General features: G+C 38.3%; 1 protein-coding gene and 2 pseudogenes across 4 annotated transcripts; all 3 read left to right on the top strand.

Moving 5' to 3' along the window:
* Window positions 1-778: 778 nt before the first annotated feature.
* On the top strand, window positions 779-10,314 carry CTXN3 (cortexin 3). Of its 4 annotated transcripts, XM_016158995.2 has the most exons (3): window positions 779-1,654; window positions 5,512-5,618; window positions 9,120-10,314. In XM_016158995.2, exon 3 carries the CDS (start codon window positions 9,219-9,221, stop codon window positions 9,462-9,464), a length of 246 nt encoding a protein of 81 aa, XP_016014481.1. In that variant the 5' UTR covers window positions 779-1,654; window positions 5,512-5,618; window positions 9,120-9,218; the 3' UTR covers window positions 9,465-10,314. The 4 variants fall into 4 exon arrangements, with proteins under 4 accessions (XP_016014481.1, XP_016014480.1, XP_016014482.1 ...); XM_016158994.2 differs by lacking the exon at window positions 5,512-5,618; XM_016158996.2 differs by lacking the exons at window positions 779-1,654; window positions 5,512-5,618 and adding an exon at window positions 1,676-2,434.
* Window positions 10,315-21,073: 10,759 nt separating this feature from the next.
* Window positions 21,074-21,192, top strand: LOC118606957 (annotated as a pseudogene).
* Window positions 21,193-22,766: 1,574 nt separating this feature from the next.
* Window positions 22,767-22,885, top strand: LOC118607309 (annotated as a pseudogene).
* The last annotated feature ends 500 nt before the right edge of the window (window positions 22,886-23,385 follow it).

Genomic DNA, 23,385 nt, shown 5'->3' with positions numbered 1-23,385 from the left:
GTTCCCTTCCACCTCTCTGAGACATAGGCTACAGCAATATCTGAGGAGGCCTCCTGGGCAGGATCAGCTGTTTCTAACTACAGCCCTTTCTTAACCACATGGAATGATAAGTACATAAGGGAGGGTGGGGTCAGAAAGTTCCCTGACCACCCTCTATTGGGCGCTCTATCAGCACCATCCGCTGAAAAGTACAAAGGATGCCAGTTAGTATTGAATGAAGGTGCTCTTTTGGATTTTATTTGTCCCATTGTTTGTGAGTGTGCGTGTGAATGTGAGTGTGTGAGTTGTGTGCGTGATAAAATACAGTAAGAAAAACTAACTGGAAAGGAAATCAGTTAAAAATCCAGGAATCATGGAGGAAAAAACCTTCACGTTCGTTTGAGGCTAGGTTCTAATGTTCGGCATTTGATTTTGACGCTAGAGCCTAACGTTTAGCCCGTGTGGGTTTTCAGTCCCCGAGCTTCTCACAAGGCGAAGAGACAGCGTAGACGACAGGCACAGTTAGAGTCAGCTTTAAATATCACAGACCCCATCATTTGGTGGGTGGGTGGGTGTTGTCGCTAACTGTGCTTCCACTTCAACAAAGAAAATGGTGAGTTGCCAAAACACGAGAATGTTCCGTCTGAAGGATCATGCTGAATTCTTTCCAGACATCCACTTTTTTAAAAAGATAAATTTTGTCCTATGATATTTTCCAAACTTACTTAGGCACTCTATTCAAGGAAAATAGTTTAAGCACTGTGCCATGTAACTACTATCTGTAGAATTAGAACACCTTTCTCACTAACGGTCTATCTTTATTCATCCAGTGGTCTCGGGTGGCTTGTATGGGGTGGGGTGCCTGCCAAGGTCACAATTATGCAGGCTGGCCGAAGGAGACACTGGACAAGCAAATGACAGCCCAGCAAATTTACAAACAGGTGGCAAAAATATGGTTTTGTTATTTTTTAATTTTCCTTTTTCCCTTTGTCTCCTACACTGGCTGCTTTTCTGAAAGGTCAATTTTGTTTTCTTTAGGAAAAAGGAGACTTTTTTTTTCATCTCCCAAATGTTAAGTTGGTGCCCTTCTCTAGAGTCTTTTCATTAATTAAGTTGGCCTGAAGGTCATAAACTATAATCATTGCGGAGGCTGGTGGCTGCAAGGTACTAACTGACATCCTCAAACAGGGACAATGCCAATAATCAATAGGGAAGCGCAGAACGCTGGTAGATTTATGGCTTTGGTTTTGAAAAGGTATAGGAATGCCCCGTGATGTTTTCCCCCGGACTCCCTTTGAATGTTAATGCTTTCTTGAAGATGATTTCAGACACACTGCTAGGATACTGCCTCTACTCACTGAAGCAGAATCCTCTGAAGAGTTGCTGAGGCAGAATGGAAATCATGGCTTGCCTCAAAGAAGCAGCCGTATTGGCCGCTAATGATGCCTCACGCAGAAAGACGATGCTCCTTTAACTCCAGGGTTTTAATGGGAAGTTTCTAAGCCTGAAACAACAGCTTCAGATGTGGAGTGTGCCATCAGCTGCTTGCAGCTAGCTACCACTGTCTACTGCTTTCACACAGCCTGGTCGGGAAGAATGGAAACTAAAGAAGCTTGTAACTACCTGTAACTGTTCCACCAGGAAATGGATCAAGTGTTTGTTCAGCCAGATTCAGGTACTTGACCCAAACTGTGTCTGTGACAGGCTAATTAAATGCTTTTCTCTAACTTTACAATTTATGCATGAGCAATAATTGCAAAGATGCCTTTTGGATTCAAGTTCTGATTTTAGATCTAGGTGTCAGATAAAGTCTAATTAAACAGTTGGTAGGTAAAGTTAATGGTGGGGATGTGGAATGCAATGATGCGTTTATCTTTAAAGCATGCTTAAGTTCATAATGCTACTGATACTGGATAAAGGAGTGGTAAAACAGGCTTTTTTCTTTGCTAAGCTGCAAAGAAAAAGCTATTTGGCCATGACAGTATTTTTTTTTTTTTTCTGTTCGCCTAAAGCATCCAACCTTCCGAAACATAATAAGGATGTTTTAATTTGTTTACGAAGGATCACAGCTCAACAACTCATAATGATAGTGCTGACGGTCCCTGGTGTCCCTGAGTGATTATCAGTGTGCACCCTTAGCCTTTCGAGGATCAGCAAACATTCTTTTTCACTAGGAAACACGCAAGGAAAGAGAAAGAATACTGAGTAGAATAGTAATGTTTATCGTTTGAAATTAAAAGTTCCAGTTTGCTGATGATGCCTTTCGATACACCAGTTACTAAGACTAGGTGGTATTTTTCTGATGCTCTCAGCTAAGCTGCAGCCTTGCCCTGCGGTCCCTTTAAAACTCTTCAAGCAGATGTTAGGAAGAAAGATGAAGATAGAGAAGAAGTAAAGCTGAGGTTAGGGCTCAGGCTGAAGAGAAAGGTCTCCTGCCCAGGGCTCACGAGCATCGGTGAGTGGGGAATGGCAGGGTCCACTAGTGTCTGAGGCTGACTTTGCAGAGGCTGCCAGAGGGAACAGACCTCCCAGGGCAGCCAGGGGGACTGGCAACAGTTTCCAAACTGCCTGTTGACATTTGTAGCTGACCACATTCACATGTCTTTAAATTATTGTTTATGGGCTTTCTAGTAGCCTTAGGTCTATTGTTTGAACGTATAAAATAATATTTACCTTTAGCCTTCCTGTGAATTCTGAAGCATCAGGGCTATTGTATGGGAACAGGAGGGCTGTATTTGGAAAAGAATATGGAAGTCGCCATCTGTTTCTGCAAGCCTCCCCACAAAAGAGGAGAGGTGGTGGTTAAAATGCATAAAGTGCCTAGAAAGAGCCAGGAAAGCTTTACTCGAAGTCCTTGGCTGGTCACCAAGAGGGCCATGAATTCTTTGACTTTATAGGAAACATTTTGCCTCTTTGTGTGTATATCCTGGAATGCAAGTTACTGTTTATGGGGCTCACGTACACTTTTATAGGTAAAAAAAACTTTTGCTTGGATAGGGATTTGATTACTTAGATGATGAGGTGACTTTTGTGGAGTGCTTGCAATTGTGGGGGAGAGATGTATAATAGGGTTGACTGGGATGTTTACACATTTGGGGTGTGTGTGCAGTGGGGACTAGAACTCTAGAGACTCCAGGTTTGCAAACAGCAATGCAGCTGAGGCTTCCTTTAACTCAAAAAGCAAAGGATAATTCTATTTTGCCTCAGTCTCAGGATATGTATTACTTTAATCACTAAAAGCCACGTTAACATTTCAATAGGCAGCTTGGGAACTGTGGCAGAATAATGCTTCACTTTGAGTAAGTTTGCGTCTGCAGTTGTTACACATTCAGTCCCGCTTACCCAGCCAATTCCCTTCCTGTTACAGTCTACAGATTGGTCTCACTCGTCTGCAGGATAAATATAAATAAGGTACACAGGATGTCTTTGTAGGACAGAGTGTCTCGTCGGTCACATGTGAATGTAAACTGGACAAGCCTGCGAGTGTTCTTGCTCAATGGATGAACTGTTTTTGCACCTATTTTCGAAAATATGTCAAGTCACATAACTAGGTTTCTGGCCTAGAAGTTTTAAAAATTAGGTGTGGCAATTACGTGGTTTAGGAGTACTTAAAATACGGACAACATTGCCTAACTGCGCCCTGCATTCCTTTAGCGGCGGAGGCATGACGACTTTCTACTCATTCCCACATGCCGGAAAGAGACTCGCTATCCAGCATTCTTAGGGGAATGCTACCCTTTTGGTAACTGATTTTTTTTTTTTAATTTCTGGCAGTTTACTTATAATCACCATACCTTCAAGTGCTTGTTTGCATAGCAGAAATTAGAAAGAAAACTTATTTTGCACAAAAATGATATAAAGAGGAAATACTCATTCATTGTCACCATTTATGGACCACTCACTATGTGCCAGGCAAGACTGCACGTATACTGTCTCTACTGTCATTATTATCACTGCAACCCATTGCAGGAGGACAGGTACTAGAGTCAATGACCACAAAAGTGAGATGGCAGAATCAAATGCCTGTGTGTGGTGCCAATTGTACTCAACCCATTCTGTTGCTGTCACTTCAAAAATGAAAAAAGAAACATGTCATTCCTTTAAGACATACTGTCTTCAGATAAAATATTGTTTCTTATTGTGAAATTGTATAATGACATGCTATTGAAATGTCCAAAGGAAGGATCTAAGCCTGAGAAGGGTACTATAAATGTTGACATTTATAGTTTCCATGTCAGACATTTAGACGCAGGGTATTTTAAATGGCTGCCCTTCCCCACCAAAAAAAGCAGATTAGGTAAAAAGGGTCAACCCGTTAAATAGGGGAAAACTTCTTATCTCCAGTTGATTTTTACATTTCATACCCTACCTATCAGCACTGAGGCCAAGGAAAATTTAAAGAGCCACATAACTGCTTTTCAAACCATGAGAGCTATGACTACTATTAAAATGTCACCGTGACTCAGACTATCTGTGATTCTTTGAAACAAGATCTATTTCAAATACAATCGTCTGACATCCCAGTTCAGCTGTATGACATAAGCTTCTTTTTTAACCCTCTATCTGTCTCAGTTGGCACCCTGAAGTCTGAATTCAGTTCCCTGGTCTGTAAGGGGCTAGAGAGGTGATTCAACCTCTCTTGAAAAAGGCAGTAATACTAGAACAACAAGGAATTCCTCAAGGAGCTTGTTTAATAAGGGGAAGAAGATGGACCCCATGGAGACTTATCCTGTTAACAAGTGCTGTGGCAGAAATGCAGGTGCAGTGCTCCTGGAGAAAGAGCAGGAAGCACGCATTCCCTTCTGTGAAGGGAGAGATGCAGGTCCCACTGAGGAGGTGGTATTTGGTGTGGACTCTAAGGGAAGAAGAGAAATCCACAGGCGGGAGTCGGGTGAGGAGGAGAGCATCGTGACTCAAGCTCAGAGCCGGGAATGCTAGAGGTGTTCAAAGAACAGCGGGTGTTGGGTGAAGCTGCAGATAGACCAGGTGAGGATATCTCCTCAGCTGTCTGCAGACCCTATTACATGTCAGTTTGTTCTTATCAATACAGTGGTTATTTTAGTTGAAACCCAGTGTGATTTGATGTGTGTTCTTTTTAAAAGTTGTTATGAAAATAAATTAATAACTTAAATAAACTTCATTGTCAGAATATGACCTAACTTGTGGTCCAGAAAATAGGCGTGTCAGGTCCATGAGGGACTTAATGGGTGGGTTAGGGTCTCAGACATTGGAGTAAAAGGTTTTCTGAGGGGAGGAGGGGTAAAATCTGAGCTTAGAAAGATGAATCTTGATGCAGTATGCAGGAAGTATGGGGAAAGAAAGAGAGGGCCTCTTTGCAAATTACTTAAGCTAAAGCGAGGAGCTAATAGAATGGCTGTGGCTAAGATGAACTGCTCGCACAGGGCTTCATAAGTAATTCAGGGTGTTTTACATTTTGCAAATATCAGAGTCTGGGGAACCTGACTCGAGAAAAGGGATATATTATAGGATTTTTAAAGATGGCATTTTTTAATTAAGGTTTCCTTGGTCCAGTTTTAAAATTAGACGTTATTTCCTGAGCGCACACAAACGGACCTGGCAAAGGGAAGACACAGACGTGCTGCGTGATGGGGGAGGCCAGTCAGGACTAAAATACCGCTGTGAGTGACTGTGGTCCTTCTTACACTTAAAATAACTGCCTTTGTTGTTATTAACATTTATGATGGGTGTGTCAAAACCTTCTGAAATAATTTACTTACCCAGATTTCACCACTCATTTGAAAGAAAGATTTCATTATTCTGCTAAAAGCAATTGTGAACATTTTCTAAGAATCTTTTATATCAAAAAGGGATATTTTACTCTAAGAGAGACATTTTTCAAAATTTACATGTTTTTGAATATTTTTGTACTGGGGTTGTCAAGTGATTACATTAGTTCTTTTTTTGCATCTTATTATATCTGATGTTTCCTTGAACTTAAACATGCTGTTGAGCTTTCCAAATTTGTAAATTATTGATGAGCCGATTGCAGCTTTTTTTTTTTTTAAAAAAAGCAGACTCTTCCAAGGATTTCAATTAGTCCTAGACAAAATTATGAAATGGCTGGCATTTCTTTCTGGATCTGTATCCTTATATCCCTTTATAACCCCCTGATCTTATCATCTCTACCCAACGTTCCTATCCTTCCCCAGACCTCTCCTGCTGGGCCCTCTGCTCAGAGCACCCCAGGTCTGCTCCACCCCCCAAGTTCTCTCTAGCAGCCCCTCAGTCCCAGCAATATCTAGCTTCAATTCGCTTTCTATCTACACATTTTCCCCTCCTTCAAAGTGGAATAGTTTTCATAGACAAGTCCCCACTAATGTGTCAATATGCTAACTTTTCCTTGGTAAAATACTCAATAGCCTTTAATGATTAGACCAAATGAAGTTATTTTAGTAGCACCTTGGGCACCACAGTATGCTGGGAAGGGAGAGGCTTACAACTTATAAAGAGCTGTAGAGTTTTCAAAACATGTAATCAGGCTGCAAAGAGAGTTATCCATATCCTTGCATCTGCCTTTTAATCAGCACAAAGTGGAAAAACTGCAAATTAAAACTGATTTTTAAATTGTTCTAATCTGAATCAGATGACTAGGTTATTTACTAGAGCTTCTAGGATTAGTAACCCTTCACCGAATAATGGTGTACTAGCTCTAAAACCTGAGTCATGGGAGAAGCCTAGGAGGTGTGAGATGTCAAGCTAGGAGGAAAAGGGCTTGGCATTTGCCTTGTTTGAAGGCCAAGGCTGGGGAAGACTGACCCTAGGTATCAAGGTGTCTCTTATCAAGTGGAGACCAGGGAAGGGAAGGGAAAGACTGAACAAGGTATTACTACACTAGTCAGCCAGCCTGTGGTTAGGGAGTAATTATCACAGGCTCAAAGTGTCCTATATCCAGTTCTTCACTATTCTCATCGACCTCTTCAAATTCAGGAATCTTTATGCTGTACATTTACACAATTAATGACCTTCACTTTTCCTATATTTCCTTTTGGGGTTATACAGCATTTTCATAAAGAACTTTCTGAAAATGTATGCCTGTCTCAGATATGTTGAGAATAGACAAAGAAAAGGATCCTGGCCTCATTTGGGCTGGAGGGCAAATGGACATAGAATAGGATTCCAGTAAGCCAGCTGGGGGTGGGGAGGGGAGGGAAGTGGGGAGGGGGCAAGGATTGAAGTGTGGGGATCCTGAGCAGGACATAAAAGGACAAGAGGGAACATGGCAGGGATGGCTTAGGCATCTATTCCTCCAGCACCATATGGTTTTCTTTTGATCCAGCCCTTAGAGAATTTTAGGTTTCATATGATTAAGCCTGGTTTGCATATTTTGGGTTGGTACAGGTAGCCCGAGTAGGACATCCTCAGGAGAGCTGCACTGGAAGCTCTAGCCACCCTTTTCCTGACCCCTCCCCTCAGCACCAGTTGCCTGTCTGGACTTAACTCCCAAGCAAACCAAAACCAAACCCAATCCATGAACATCTTCTATATTCCTAAGGAGCTTATTTTAAAAAATAAATGAATACTGTCAAATTGTATCCCAATCTTCCTTCAAAATAAAAACGTATAATAAATGAATCCATTGCAACTTTCCCAGCCTTTAAAAAAAAATTCAGAGTCATGAACTGCAAAATATTCTTGCCCCCCAAACTGGTAACTCCTCCATTCCAGATACTGCTTGACATTTCCTTTATAAACTGTTTTTAAAACTGTGATTTTATAAACTTTGAAGCGTCAATATATAAGCAAACTGTCGTTGTGATTATTAATGTCACACTTCAATGCAGTGATTGCAAGTTAACTGAAGAAATATTGTGTTAATGCTTTAGGTAATAATTTCTACTTTTATTTGGTTGCTTATTTTCATAGAGCACAATTCTTTTTAACTCATGTTTATTTCCATACCTGATGGCTCTGTTATGTAATTTTTCTTATAGACAGATTCATAAGTAAATGTCACATAATTTTCTAGATAGTAATGTATAATGCAGGTACTCTTCTTTGCAAAATTTGATTTAAATATTGTTAGTTCAATATCCGAAGCTTTTGATAGCTTCTGTGTGTACTTCAATTTGACAAACAGTAGCATCCACATGCCTTTATTTTTTCTACCAGTAAAATGGAAATAGTGATAACTCAGCTTTTTCCTTCTCTTTCTCTCCACCAAATGATCTTAAACAGTAGGAAGCTGCTGTAAGGTTTTTTAAAAATTCACTCAGTCAATTCTTTTTCCCTAGCTCAGTTCTCTAGGTACCTCCCGGGGTCAAGTATTGAACCTGGTCTTTGTTTTCTGCAGAAAAAAGAAAAAAGCAGCACGAGTGTGGTGGTTTGGAAGTCTGAAACACCTCCCTTCTCTCTTGGCTCAGGCAACAAAAAGCAAAAGAGAAGCATCCTGGTTCTCTTAGTCATGTCTTAAGTGAAACAACACTTTGTTTTTCTTCTCTGTATACTCTTCAAAGAGTTTTCACAGACACTCATCCTCATTATAACAATATAACAAGCACTTCTACTTCTGTTCTAACAGTTCAGTGACCTCGCCAAGGTCCCATACTCATTTAGCAGTAAAATGGAAGCTAGAGGCTAGAGCCCAGAACTCCATGCTTCCTGAGAGAGTTTCTGTATTAATCACCTTTTCTAGCCTCAGTTTCTTTGACTGGGGCTGTAGAGGTCACTACTTTCATGGAGCTTATAGTAGGGTAGCCACTGTATGTTGAGTGTAGCCACAGTCCTTACGTATAGCTGGTTTTCAAGCAATGGTATCATTACAGGACTGTTGTGAAAGTGATATTATTGGAGGGAATCTAGAATAGACTTGGCAGGAGAGGCTAGGTTTGGGTGTCAAGCTGGCAGGCACGCCTTGAGGTCTACATTACCTTGAACATTTCTCATGTTCTGTACTCATTGCTTTCTCCTCCCATCCCTCCCGGCCTCAGGTGGCTGCTCTGAGGACAGCTTGATAATTTTATGCAAGAGTAAAAAATGCTTCCCTGTAATTATACAGAATTAGGCATTTCTGGTGAAAAAGTTTAGAGATTCCTCCTTCTCTCTGAAAAACAAGACTGTGAACCTAGAAATAAAGTCACTCTCTTGTTAGTTATTTCCTTTCCTTCTTTTTCTTCTTGCAGATAACTCAGCCTTTCCAAAGTGCAGCCACCATGCTCTCGGCAGATGGATGATGGAAGAAAAGGAAACCGGGAGATCCTGTGTTCTGGCTGCCCTGGACGATGGATGGAGGACAGCCCGTCCCTTCACCCCTAGTGCCCCTTGAGAACACATTGTCAGATTCTAGCATGTCTCTGGAGCAGAAAACCACATTCGTTTTTGTGATTTTGTTGTTTATTTTCCTGGGGATCCTCATCGTCAGGTGCTTCCGGATTCTTCTGGACCCATATCGGAGCATGCCGACCTCGACCTGGGCTGATGGACTTGAAGGCCTTGAGAAAGGGCAGTTTGACCATGCCCTTGCTTAGCAGGACAGAGGCAGGCTCCCATCCAGAGGAGGTGAAGTGCTGCATGTCTTGGCCAGGAATTACCTATAGTCATTGTTCTCAACAAATCAAGTTTTAACAATACCTTCTCCTAAGACTATAGTCCATTATTCAGTAGACATGCTGCTGGGTTAAAAACATCTGAGGATATTGGAAATGGAGACTTATATTACTAACTCAAAATAGGAAGGTTAAAATTTCTACATTTACTCGGTGAGTGAATATTGTTGAATGTGGATGATGGTGAAACCAAGAACAACAATACTGATATAAACTTTGCCATAATATAAAGCACTATCTGACCTGATCAGAGAATAAAGGTTAGAAAGGTTCTGATCTGAATCTGGTGACAGGGCCAAGAAGAGACTTCCTTGCTCTAATCGTGTCCCTCAGTTTGTTTTATTTTCATGGGAATCTGAGTCCAAGGCAGAGTGAGGAACATTGGGCTGAGTGGATCCAAAGCAGGTACTTGTTTTTGCATAAAGCAAGGAACATCGGGAGGCCATGGGAGGACTTAAAAGACATGTTTACATCCCTGGGAAAATATGAGCGAGGATGATATTTTACTTTTCAGATAAAACTGAATTCAAAGGCTTATGGAGGTTTTAAAATTATTCGTCAGGTCAAGTACATTCTATGTATTCATATTAATAATGTGTAGAAGTAACTATACATTACTTTAAATTACCTTCTTTTTGTAAACAATTGAAATGAAAGGTTGCAAGGGCAGTTTCAAGTTGTTTCTAAATGGAAGTTAATTGTTCAGAGAAGATGTTTACAGTCTCAAGAGAACTGTGTATTTATGACTGAATATAGAAACCAAATAAAAGTTTTCGAGAAACAAAGTGTCTCCTCTTTTATTTCTCTAAGACTAAATGTACTGGAGGCAGTGTGTTATACTGAATGCTGAGTGTTCAAGAGAGAGAGAAAAGAGCTAAAACCATGAAAGGTCATCTAATTCATTCCTCTCCCATTTCAGGAAGGCCTTCTACAAATTGTCCTGCTCACATAAAACCTACTCTAAGCACTATTTAAGTCCACCAAAAAGAGAGATGCGAAAAACCTCTTATTCCAACTTGTCAGTAGGAAAACCTTATATCCAACCTAAACCCCTCAGCCCTCAGGCTGTATTTATAGTCTATGTCTTTTTCTCCATGGCTAGCCATCATTTTTTTCTTTTTTTAATTAAAAGGCAGCCCTTAGTAAAACTGCTTTCTTGTCTCCTATTTTTTTAAAAACATTTCTTGGAAGTCTTGCTGCCCACATTGCCCTCTACCCACATTGCTGTTGATTTCTTCCCCTTTACTTAATAAAAAAACAAACAAACAAACAAAAAAAAACAAAAAAAAAACTTTATTGAAATTTAATTTACATACCATAAAATTTACCATTTTAAAGCATACAATTCAATGATTTGTAGTATATTCACAGAATTACGTGACCATCGCCTCTGTCTAATTCCAGAATTCTACACCCACCAGCGATCACTTCCCATACCCCTTCCTCTCAGGCCTGGCAATCTCTAATCCACTTTCTGTCTCTGTAGAGTTGCCAATTCTGGACATTTCGTATAAATGAAATTATAGGAGATGTGACATTTCATGTCTGGCTTCTTTTACTAACATGTTTTCAAGGCAGGTTCATCCTCATTGTGGCATGATTAGCACTTCATACCTTTGTATGGTCAAATAATTTTCCATTGTTTGGTTATACCATATATATTTTTTTATCTGTCAGCTTTCATGGTTATCCGCTGGCTAGTAAAAGAATGCTTCTGTGAACATTTTGTGTACAAGTTTTTGTATAGATATGTGTTTTTGATTTGCTTCGGTATACTCTTAGAATTGAATTTTCTGGGTAACATGTTAACTCTATGTCTAATTTTTTGAATAACCATGAGGCTGTTTCTCAAAGAGGCTGTATCATTTTACATTCCCACCAGGAATGTATGGGGTTTCGATTTTTAATTTTGTCCAACTATTCAAATTTCTTCTTTAGCTGTAGAATTTATAATTGAACATGCCACTTCAAAAATGAATCAGATTTACAAGAGTTACCCGCCTTGTGGTTCCTACAAGCTACAAGTTTATTGATGCCTTCAGAGGTTCTTTGCCACTAGGTCTAAAGCAATATATGGATGCTGACCTGTGGTCATCCTGTGGTCTATTAAGTCACCTGAGTATTTTTTTATTCTTATTAATACATGTTTCTTTAATCCACTAATTATAAAACTTTCTTTTTTCTTCAAATGCTCCACACCATGTAGGTCCTTATTAATTTTTTTCTTATTTTATTGGGAGTATAATCAAGCCCATTCAAGTATTAACTGAGCATCTGCTTTGAGCCTGGCGTTTCTAGAACTGGAGAGACAGGAAAAGTACAGGGCTAGTTCTTGCTCTTGAGTACATTTCTACCCTGTTGGAGAGCTAAGTATGAAAGAAGAAATGTGCCCGAATCATTGTTGAAATGACTGATATGGACCTATGGTTCTCACACTACCAGAATCATCTGGTAACTGTACATATCTTCACACATTACTTTTTACCATACAAATTGTTCATGGTCATGGTAAAAAATGTATAAACAATGTTTTTTTCTGGGCAGCTTATTGAAAATGTAGATTACTGCAGCCTTCCATTCCTAGAGGTTGATTCTGTAGAGTTAGATCAGTGAGCAAATGCTCTAGGAGATGGAATATAGGGGAGGTGGGTGTGGGCCAAGATAGTCAAGAAAATAGCTCAGGAGGCAATGGCTCAGGTGTGATGGTACATGTTTAAGTGCTTGGTGCAAAGCTTTATGCAACATAAGTTATTATTATGAAATAAATTATACCTCGACCTAGGAGGTGGAGGTGATTTAGACATATGCAAAGGAAGAGAGGAGGTAAAACCGAAGAATAAAGGAAAGGAGGTATAGGTGTGGGGCTTATAGCTGGAGAACGAGCTGGAGAACGTGCTCGGAGGAGTAGCTGGAGCTTGCGTAGGAAACATAAAGTATCTGAACATCAGAGGGTTCTGCAAGATGAAGTATGAGAGTCACTGTAGATTCATGAGAAAGAATATGACACGAAGAGTGGTTGTCAAGTCCAGTTTCCACTCGCTTCCTCAGGGCTGCATCTACATCTAGAATCTACATCTATAATGGGAACTGACCAAAATAGCCACCTACCCTCCATGAGGCCTTTGAGCACAGGATTGCCAGTAAGTGGCATAGGGCCTCCCAGAGCCTGCCCTTCTTTCTTTCCCCCCTTTATTCTCCACTCTATTTTTGTTTTTTCTTGTTCAGATTACTGCTCTTTGTTCAACCTCCCTCACTGGGTCTTCCCCACCCCTCCCTTGTCCAGAGCAAGAGGACCATACCAAGTGATAAAAAGCTGTGGGCTGTTTGGAGTAAGTTGATCCCTCCTCGGAGAAGTACTAACCCTCCGTTTTAATTACTCTTGGCTCCTTGGGGGTGAACAGCATATTCCTGAAAGGTCACATAAGCGCTCTCTTTCCTGGCTTTCTGGCTACAGGACTTACAGTGCAGCATTTTGCTTACCTTACAAGATATTTATAATGAGTGCAGCTGCCTTCTATCGTCTTTATCTGCATCCCAGGATGAAAAAATTACTTTCCCAAGGTCACTCTAGAACAGAGCTGCCTTTTGATTTAAAAAAAAAAAAAAATGTGGTAAACTCATTCTTGATCTGAGTTCTGACTGATTTAAGCCCCCAAGATACCCCAAGTTCTAGATCAAAATTGCTCCCTCCAAGAGACCTTTTAAAAATATCTTAAACACTGAGTGAAGTAAATCTAACATGCAGGTATGAAGGAGATTAACTTGACTCCTGCTGTTAAACTAATGAACATTCCAACCCAGATCATCCTTTTACTATTTTTAAGGGTTAAAGCTGATACAAAATAAGCAATAGTTTTAGGAGGCAGAAGTTAGAGCAGATGCTAATATGTATAGGAAAAAATATGTATTAAAATTCCTTTTTTTTTGGATTCATTACACAGTGTTTTACTGAAACACTAAAGCTTTTGTACTGTAATTATATTGATAAATTTTGTGCACTGTCAAAGTTGAATATGGTCATGGTAAGATGTATAAACCATATGGAATCATTTGTGAAATCATTTAAAATCATAAATAATTTTTTAAAACCTTGTAGTTTTGACAGGCTGTCAATTTTTAGAATTGACATATAAAAATATTTTAAGCCTCAAAATACTAAATAAATTCTGAGATATCATTTCTGACATCTGAGATGTGTGCCTTCTGAGACAAATTATGCCAGAGGGGTATCTCAATTATTACTTAATCACGAAAGTTTGTAGAGTAAAGCCATAATCTCCAGAAAAAGTGCTTAAATCACTATATGTGCGCATGCAATCTGGGATCGAACCGACCCAGGCCAGGAGAGGTCATCTGTTTTGAGATGTAAAAGAAGGACCCTCTAAACTTTGTATCTCCATTTTCTTAAAAGAATAAAGGAATGGTTTTCAGACAGATGTCTCCCTGTCCAGGAGCAAAGCCTCCTCATCTTACAGCTTCCTCTGGCATGATCAGCCAGGGACCAACTCTTCAGCCAGTCTGGGACCCTTTCCAAGGTCATTTTTAAAAAATAGGACTCCACACAGGATTTAGCAAAGAGTGAAATTTTTGTTTACAGATTCCTGCCATAAACTACACTCATGTCTTGTTCCAAAGCACCATAAGATACTCTTAGATCCCTCCATCCCATAGCCTACCCAATATCCTGATTGATGCTTCTGTGTTTTAAGATGAGAAATTCCCTTTAAACCATCTTTCAGAGGGGATTTCCACCTTTATTTTCTTCTAGGCCTTATTACCTACCATCTCCAGAGCTCCAAATTTATTCCAGCTTTTAAGAAGGATTCTTTGTGGTTTGGAAAGATGGAGATAAATATTGCTGTCATCTATTTCAATCCCCTCACGTCTTTACATATAAAGAAATAGAGGCCAAATGGTATGGCCACAGTCATGTTGCCACCCATCCGTTACAGTTGTATCATCTTACATGTGTGTGGTGTGCGATGAATTCAAATAGAATGAACAGTTAATAAATCCATGAAGTGACAAATGTCCATATGCTAACTGACATTACGATTATTCTTAAGTAATCTTTTTTGATGGGCAGAGTGGGGGGAAACGAACTTGTTTTGTTTCTTTTAAAAAACCCCTGTGAGCACTGTATTTTCTTTTGGGACATTCCTAAGCTTCAGTTTAAGTGTCTGGACAACCAGAAGCATTTTCAGGCAAATTATAAAGTATTCCTTAGCAAAGATTCTGTTTCTCAAAACACAAGATAATCAATGTAGTATAAGGCTTCAAAGTTTCTTTATTTCTAAACAGAACTTTGACTTGTTTTCTTTCTTTCCTTCTATCTCTCTCTCTCTCTAACTAAAAGGTGTGACAAGGGATATTATAACATCAAGTTCATCAAGGTTTTGGATACGGCCCTATCTCTGATTTATCAGATGTCTAGATCCTCTTGCTATATAGATAGAGCACCAGAAGATATACGATGAGGTATTTCAAATTTGAAAGTGCTTTATATCTTTTTCTGTCATGGATTTTTCCCTAGTTACTTCATTTCTTTCTTTCCCTCTATGTTCTAAGTGTAGTGATAGAAGAAGCTTAATGTAACATTAAATTCTGTACTTCTCTGGTATGTGAATATTTATTCAATAGTCACAACAAAGGGCTGCTTGGTTTTTGTCTGAACATGTCTAAGTTCTTAAAAAGTCCATCTCATTTTGAATTTTTTTTTAATAAAATATTTCCTTGTCGACCAACTTTCTGTAATTTTCAACAATTGGATAATGTGTTTTCTTAAGTGACAGATTTCTAATACTCTTTAACATGACAAACCTCAAAATATAGGTATCGTTGTTAAAAGATAATTCTCCCTGTATCTCCCCCTTTTCAGCATGTATTTCCAGTAGAGGCACTAAAAGCACTGTGTTCTTTTCAAAGATGTTTGTTTAGAGATAGTATCTCTCTTCCCCTAGGAAAATGGTTGGGCAGGTTTGCTTGCAGCCTGTTATAAAAGACTGGGATTTTCTAAGATTTGGGTTCTTCTTCTGTAATGGCAATTCGCTGTGTGTGCAAGTGTTATCTGGTCCTTTCTGGGTTGCCCTGTGGGAATTGGAACTTAAAGAACTGGCACAAGAAAATGCTGATACTCTGGGTACTGTGATAGCTGCGAGTAATAAACAACAAACGATCTTCTGTCTCTGTCTTGTGTCTCCTACCAGCATCCATGACACTGTCAGGCTAATTGTCAGCTTGCAAATACAATCTCAGTTCCTTCATAGTTGTTGACAGTTATCGTTATTCCCCCAGGATAAAAAAATTCTAGTTTCTTCAACCATCCTTCATATTGTCATATCTTTTGAATCATCTCTTGTTCTTATCAAACATTCTGGATGCTCTATGTCCTATTTTATAAAAAAAAAAATAGTCCATATGCAGTCTGACTAAAATGAATGGAACTAAATTATTTATTTTGTTCTGAAACTCACAGGTTGTAAGACAGTATAAGATAAAATGATCTTTTTTATAGCCATATTACTGTCGACTTATATCAAATTCACGGTCAACCTAAAATCTTGGGCATTTTCAAACATAAACTCCCATCTCTCTTTGTAAAGTTTTTAAATTTTGCACCCAAGTCCAGGAATAAAAAATAAATTCCCCTTTTTGATTTTACTATATTACATTTCGTCCATATTCTAGGATTTTTATACCCGTTTCCTTTGTTATCACATTCATTGCACTCACCCCCTTTGTGTAATCTGTAATTTGGCTCAGCAAGCCATCTATATATTTATCCACGATAATGGTAAACTTTGAACACAGGAGCCCAAGAGAAAACCCTGGGCCATGCCACGGAGATCTCAATGTATTTAAGGAGCCAGTGGCAGTGCTACAGGCACGTGCTCTCCGCAGGAAAACTCCATGAAGAGGCTTTATGGAAATGCTCACGGAGGAGAAACCTCTGAAGCATGAGGTCTTATTTAAGTCTGCAGCAAAGCTTCGGAAGACAGGAAAACCACCAAAATAATATTTATGTAACTTTCCAAGCTCAGCTAAAATGGTATGGATCCAAACTGGCAAGTGGGAGTCACACAAACGGCAACGAGGGACTCTATCCACATTTGCTGGAGCTTAAAACTCATAGGCAGCGAAAAGACTTTTGGCTACACCCACCTCTTTGCCCAGCACGTAAGTAACTCTGGTTATACCTAAAAATAATCGTGCGCTATCTGCCTGAGGAAAATTTCTGGTGGCAGAGATCATCAATCATATATTAATCCCCTTGAGAAGAGCACAAAATAGTGAAAGAGCACATGCCTGGGACTCTGGCAGCTTGGGTTCGTTGCTGGTTCTACAAGGAGCTAGTTGAGGGACTTTTTAAAGTCACTTAATTCTCCTGGGCCTCGCTTTCTTCACTTGTAAATTGACATGTTTGGACTAGTTAATCTCCCTTTAATCGCTAAATTAAATACCCTTTAATTGCTAAAAAAAAAAAATTATAGCTAGAAAATTGGGAACCATTTACTGAACACCAATATGAAAGAGACTAGGAGAAATTAGATAACATGCCTCAGGCTTCCTGGCCTGTGTGAGGCAAAGTGAATTTGATTTCAGTTTGCCCTGAATGCTTCTCTATCTATAAAACAGCACTAGTAAGCAGGCCAATGGCAGAAACTCTAGCAGTAAGGAGAGATCTAGAAATAGAAATAAGGTTTTCCAGAAATACTAAATTGAATCAACATTCCCCTGAAGTTTTTGTTGTGATTATTCTTATTTTCAAGAATCCACTTGGAAAGAGGAAAGAGGTTTTATGGGCTAAAAAGTAGCTTTGACAGGGCTGTGAGGTTGACTAAATATACTGAATTTTGTTTTGTTTTGGATACTTTTTTACATTCAAACTCCAACGCTTACTAACTGTGCGACTTGGGGAAAATGAGGTAACTTTTAAACCTCATGTTTTCATCTGTAAAATGGGCATAATAGTAATAGCCTCTTCCCCACATAGTATTTTTACAAGGACTAAATGAGAAGAATAGTAACTGACTATTAAGCTTTATTGGCTCAATAACTTTTACAGTGCAGGAGGGATCTTTTACATGCATGTCTCACTGATATACTAAATTATTTAAATACATGTCCCAAACACAAAATGCTATCATTAAAAATAAAACTATGAAGGGACATTTTTATAAAATTGTGATGCTGCGATTATTTCCATTTGTTTTTCCAAGTTCAGGACAATAATAAGGAAAATGTCCAGTTAAAGAAAAGATTAATTTGAGCTCTGTGCCTAAAACACAAGCTTTATCTTTGGAACTAGTGTAGACCTCTAGGCATTGAGAGACAGATTTCTCTTTTTCATTCCCAGAAGTGCTCTTTCATCATACAATATTTTTTTCTTTACATGAGCCAAATATTTCAAAATATTTGAAAGCAGAAAGGATTCACTCTCAGGTTTCTTATCATGGCTTTGCTGCTAACCTTGGTAAAGTCAATTGAATTCCTTCACGTTCCCCATAAAATGGAAATAATAAATGGGACTATTAGCAAATAAATCAATGATCTTTTGCATGCTTAAAATACTGCCCAAATATTAAACATCAAAATATGAACATTTGAAAATAATGGATTTCTCTTCACATTCCAAAAAGAAATAAATTAAGCTCACATTTTGTTGATAAAACAAGATACACTGCACGTGTGACAAACACTGCTTCACAGTCCCCGAGTAACGTATTCAATGCTGAAACATGGAAAAATTTATTGTGGATGTTCTCTAGCAGTATAATCCCTGTCTCTTGCCAGCCTACCTCCCCTCTAAGATAAGTAGAGGTTGTTGCAGCTATATTTAGTTTTTAGTTTTAAATAGGGAAAACATTAATCTTGTAATTACCTTCCTCACAGAGTTCCAAGACTTAGCTTTCACGAAGGTCACACTGTTCTTTTGAGTGATCTGTTAACTGAAGTTTTAAAGAATACCCAGCTAGTGAGTGCAAGAATGAAACTATGTGTTTATTTAAATATCTCACCAAGGAGGGCAAAATATGAGAATGATATGTCCTCTAACTTTTGTAAAGGAATTTTTGGCAATAAATCCCGTTGACTCTTTGGAATCGGATAGCTCTGCTCCGTACGTTGGACTGTTTTCCAGGATATCAGGTTATTGGCCACAGCTTTCAGTGGTGAGGTTTCTATGGGATAAACACCTCTAGGGAGAAACTTACAATCGGTGTGTCTTACAGGATAACACTAAGGTCGAATGGAAAGGCCCCTGTGGTCAGCAACTCTTCTCAAAATGTAACTTCTCTCTTTTGTCCTGGGGAAACGCCAGCTTGTTTTCTTAGAGTGTTCTACATTACTGAGTCATTCTCCACCTTTGCTTACCTTATTGGGTAATTAAACTTTAACAAGAGAAGGTTTCCAAATGTTAAAGGTTACATTTTTCACGAAACAATTCATTCACTCATCAACTTATATTACCAAGTGCCTAATGGGTAGCAGAAAGGCGTTCAGGTTCTATTTACTACCTAATAATTTTTGAAGAAGGAAAAAATTTTAGTAAAATTGTCCCCAAGATGCCCTTCAAGTTTGATCTGTTTCAATTTACCTTCTAGAAACAAAATGATTCTCCGTTAGTTTTTCAGTGAATGTAAAGTATTTCATAAAATTCAGTAAAATATGATATATGAGTAAATGTTATTGAAATATAAATGTCTTGAATGAGGTCTTTAGATCTCATAACTGCCCAATGTTTGATTTCTGGAAATATCTTTAAGATGGATTTAATGAAAACACTTAGATTTAGGCCAAATAAAGAACTGTTAAATGGTGAATGGAAAGTTACCTAGGTAACTCAGATCCCTAAGGAATCAGTACTAGAGTCTATAAATGAGGAGGTGGTTGATATACAAATCAGCTGATCTATAAACAGCATCCACACTGTGAAATTTCTGGTTAACTTGAGGATAGAAATTATGTGTAATCATCTTTATTTACTTTATATTTCCTAGCTAATACACTGATTTAGATATAACAAATATTCAACAATTGTTGCATAGCATAGAAGAGAATTTAATTAAGTGATTAAGTGCCCAAATATCTACTTATCCCCAAAGCCACTAAATACTGGCTGATAAACTTCCATACTCTTGACTCTATGGTTAAAAACATGGAAGGCCTGTTACTGCCTTTTTCGTTCTTTCTATTCACCCTCTCCTATTTTAAAAAATTACTAAAAATTCTCTGTGAGGGAATTTTGTATCTCATGTGGGGATTTTCCTCAGGGCTAGTTTTCATTTGGGGATAAGTTTTACTTTCTAACCATCCTTCTAGTCTCATGTAAACAGCACATTTAAAAATAGAAACGTATTGATGGCTTTGTCCCTTTTAAACTAATCCCACATTATAAGAAATTTCTGCTTTTTAAAAGTCACCCCTAACCCCAGTTTGAAATGGAATTTAGTATAATAAACATTTACTTAATAAATACACCAGGAAAGAGGAATTGGGGTGATGGATTATCCTACACTTAAACATCCACTGGCAAAAACTAACCAACTCTTTTTCAATTTAACTTGACTGAATCTTTTTGGCTGGCAGCCTTTCTGTACTCAGCTGAACTGTCTCTTCATATTTTAAAGAGACAGATGGATTTCCAAACTTAATCTTTAAATCCCTAATAGTGTGGTCTCTGCTATAATTCACTAATTCCCTCCTGCTTGTTCTTATGAAAAGAAAGGCTTGAAGAGAAAGGATGACATTTAAAAAGAAATCAATAACAAACTTGAAATGTAGGGGGAAGCTTTTTATTCAAGGAGACCAAAATGCATTGCATTATGACCTACACTTTTTTACATTTTTATGTAACCATTGTCTCATATTACAGATTTAATAATAGTCAAAGCCCAAAGTTGCTAAGTTGTTTTTGTTGTTGTTGTTGTTGTTCAGTCATGAATCTGACAAAAATGCACGAAGGGTTTCCATGTGGAAGGCATTTTACTGGCTGCACACTGTATCAGGTAGCATCACTGGCATCAACATGTTTAAAATTCAAAAAGGGAGCTAAAGATCACAAACACCCAGCAAGTTACGTACCTAATGTGTGCCAAAAAGGTAGGTCTCTGCTTGTTGATCATAATCAAAGATGTGCCATTTATCTATCTTGAAAAACAGGTGAAACTTTAATATGCAAAATAAGAAGAAAGACGAAGAAGAAGACAGAAGATTTAGAAGTGGCAGATCTGGGTTCTGGCCACTGCCAGAAATTCGCTTCATGAGCTCCAGGACCTCAGGGCCTTCATTTACTAAATGAGGAGTTAGGTTAGATGATCTCCAACTTCTCTCCAAGCTCTACCATTCTATGGCCTTGAAAAGGCCTGGAATTAGTATCAATGATCTGAAATGAGCAGTAATCAGGGTAAGATGGTATGTTGGGGGTCATGTTACAAGAAACGGTAGTAGATTTTGGTCTTGAAAATCAAACTGAAGTGATTACTGTGAACACGTTAATAATAATCAGATTTAATATTAAAATAGTATTAGTTGTCTACGACCATGCCACCCTGAACGTGCCCGATCTCGTCTTATCTCAGAAGCTAAGCAGGGTCAGGCTTAGTTAGTACTTGGATGGAAGACCACGTAGGAATACTAAGTGCTGTAAGTGTTAAAAAATAATAATAATAAAATAAAATGGTATTAGATTTTAGTTTGGAAGAGCAAAAATTTTTGAATCTGCTCTAGTGATCATTTGGCATTCAGAAAATAGCACTGAATGGCTAGATAATTGCATGAGGTCTTGTCACTCTTCCCTTTGTACTTCCAGTTGTTCCAATTAATTGCTTCAGAAAAGTTTGGTTATTTCTTGCTCTTCTAAGATATTTCTTTGTTTTTTGTTTTTTATTTTATTTTTTACCACTGGCAGGTAAAATGTAGGCATTTGAGATCTTTACAGCACACTATTACCAATCTTGGCATCTCAAAAGAGGAGCCAAAACTGTTCTTCAGTGGCATCAGGAATCCCTCCTTCTACCCTGTTTTTATAAAAGTTGCTAGTTTTTGTCAGCAGGTTGATAGCTTGGTGAACTTATGAAAGAAGATATATCCCTTCAGCTTGTAAAATATTTCAAAGGATAACTTCCTCTGAGCAGGTCAAGTAAAAGTCATGGACCAGTCCCTATAGACTTGCCATGTGACTCCTTCCCTTTCAAGAAAGAAAAATAAAAAAAGATGACTCTTCCAGCTAAATAGAGCATCATCTTGCTCTGTATTACCTTATTATCTCAAGGCATCACAGCTAATATGTAAAGAAGCAGTGAGCTGGGGGCTATAACAGTTTGAACTTTATTTAATGGACAAAGAGAAGTAATTGCTTTTTTTTTTTTCTGAGTAGGGAATGGTTTGATTTGAACCTTTCATTAGGAAGATTGATTTGGAGAAAGAGTGCAGCATGGATGAGGACATTGGAGGAGGGAAAATGTATACGCAAAGACCAGCTGGTATGCACTGGAAGAAGCTTGAACTAGATGATAATAGTAAGGCTGGAATGGAAGAAATTCAAGAAATGTTGAGAAGGGAGACTAAAATGATCTAGAACAATGCTGTCTAATATATAAAGATAATATAACAATATATAAATAAAGAATATATAAATATAATATACAATATATAAATATATAGTATAAAGCAATCCATATATGTAATTTAACTTTGCTGGGGGCCACATTAAAATAAAATAAAAAGAAATATAAAAAAATAATTTTAATAATATATTTTATTTAACTGAATATATCCAAAATACTGTCATTGTAACATGTAATTGATGTAAAAAGTGTTAATGAGATATTTTGCACTCTTGTTAACTGTAGTAAGTGTTCAAAGCCTGGTGTGCATTTTGCACTTACAGCTTATCTCAAGTCAGACCAACCACATTTTAAATGTTAGATAGTTACATGTTGCTAGCAGCTACCTTATTGTTTAGTGTAGCTCCAGAATGACAACAAATCATATATGATTGGACCTGGAAGGAGAGGGGAGAGCATTTGAGGGTTTGAGTCTAAAGGAAGAATAGTTCCTTTATTAAAACTGGAAATGTTAGAAGATGCATGTGGTTGGAGAGAGTAGAGAGAGAGACCGAGCCAGTAATGATTCCATCATTTTGATTTAAAGGTGCCAGCAAAACAGCTGTTGGGAAATATGTAGCAAGCAATTGTAAAGACAGGGTTAAAAAACAGCATGCAAGTATATGGCCATGCCCCCCTGAACGTGCCTGATCTTGTTTGATCTCGGAAGCTAAGCAGGGTCTGGCCTGGGTAGTACTTGGATGGAAGACCACCTAGGAAGACCAGGTGCTATAGGCATTTAAAAACAAACAAACAAACAAACAAACCAAAAAAACAGCACACAAGACAGATGTCAGAATGGAGATATAGACTTAGGAACTCGTTCTAAGGTAGTGACAGTTGGAATGGGTTACTAAGTGCAGGGAAAAGAGAGAGCCTTTAGAAACTTTCCATTTCGAGGATACAAGAAGGAAAGTAATCTGGTGAATGAGAAGGGGCCACAGTGAGAGGAAAGGAAGGAAAACCAGGTTTGGCAGTGCCAGAGTGAGGGGCCATTGATCTGGAGTCTACCCAGGATTCAAAAGGCACATAAAACAGAGGAAAATGGAGGTAAGGAAGTTATAATAAGAAATGCGTGTTTTGAATTTCATTCTGCCATTAACTGACTTTAGAGTAACTTTTTCTGAGCTTCTTTTTCCTGAGTGTAATAACTAAAATAATAAAAGGTATAACACATATTATTTTCTTCCTCTTCTATGTACTGAATACTACGCTAAGAACTTTACAAACATTATTGT

This window comes from Rousettus aegyptiacus, unplaced genomic scaffold, assembly GCF_014176215.1.
Source record: "Rousettus aegyptiacus isolate mRouAeg1 unplaced genomic scaffold, mRouAeg1.p scaffold_m13_p_8, whole genome shotgun sequence".
Classification (NCBI taxonomy): domain Eukaryota; kingdom Metazoa; phylum Chordata; class Mammalia; order Chiroptera; family Pteropodidae; genus Rousettus; species Rousettus aegyptiacus.
The sequence above is the reverse complement of the archived record's forward strand: the minus strand, read 5'-3'. Positions and strand labels throughout refer to the sequence as shown.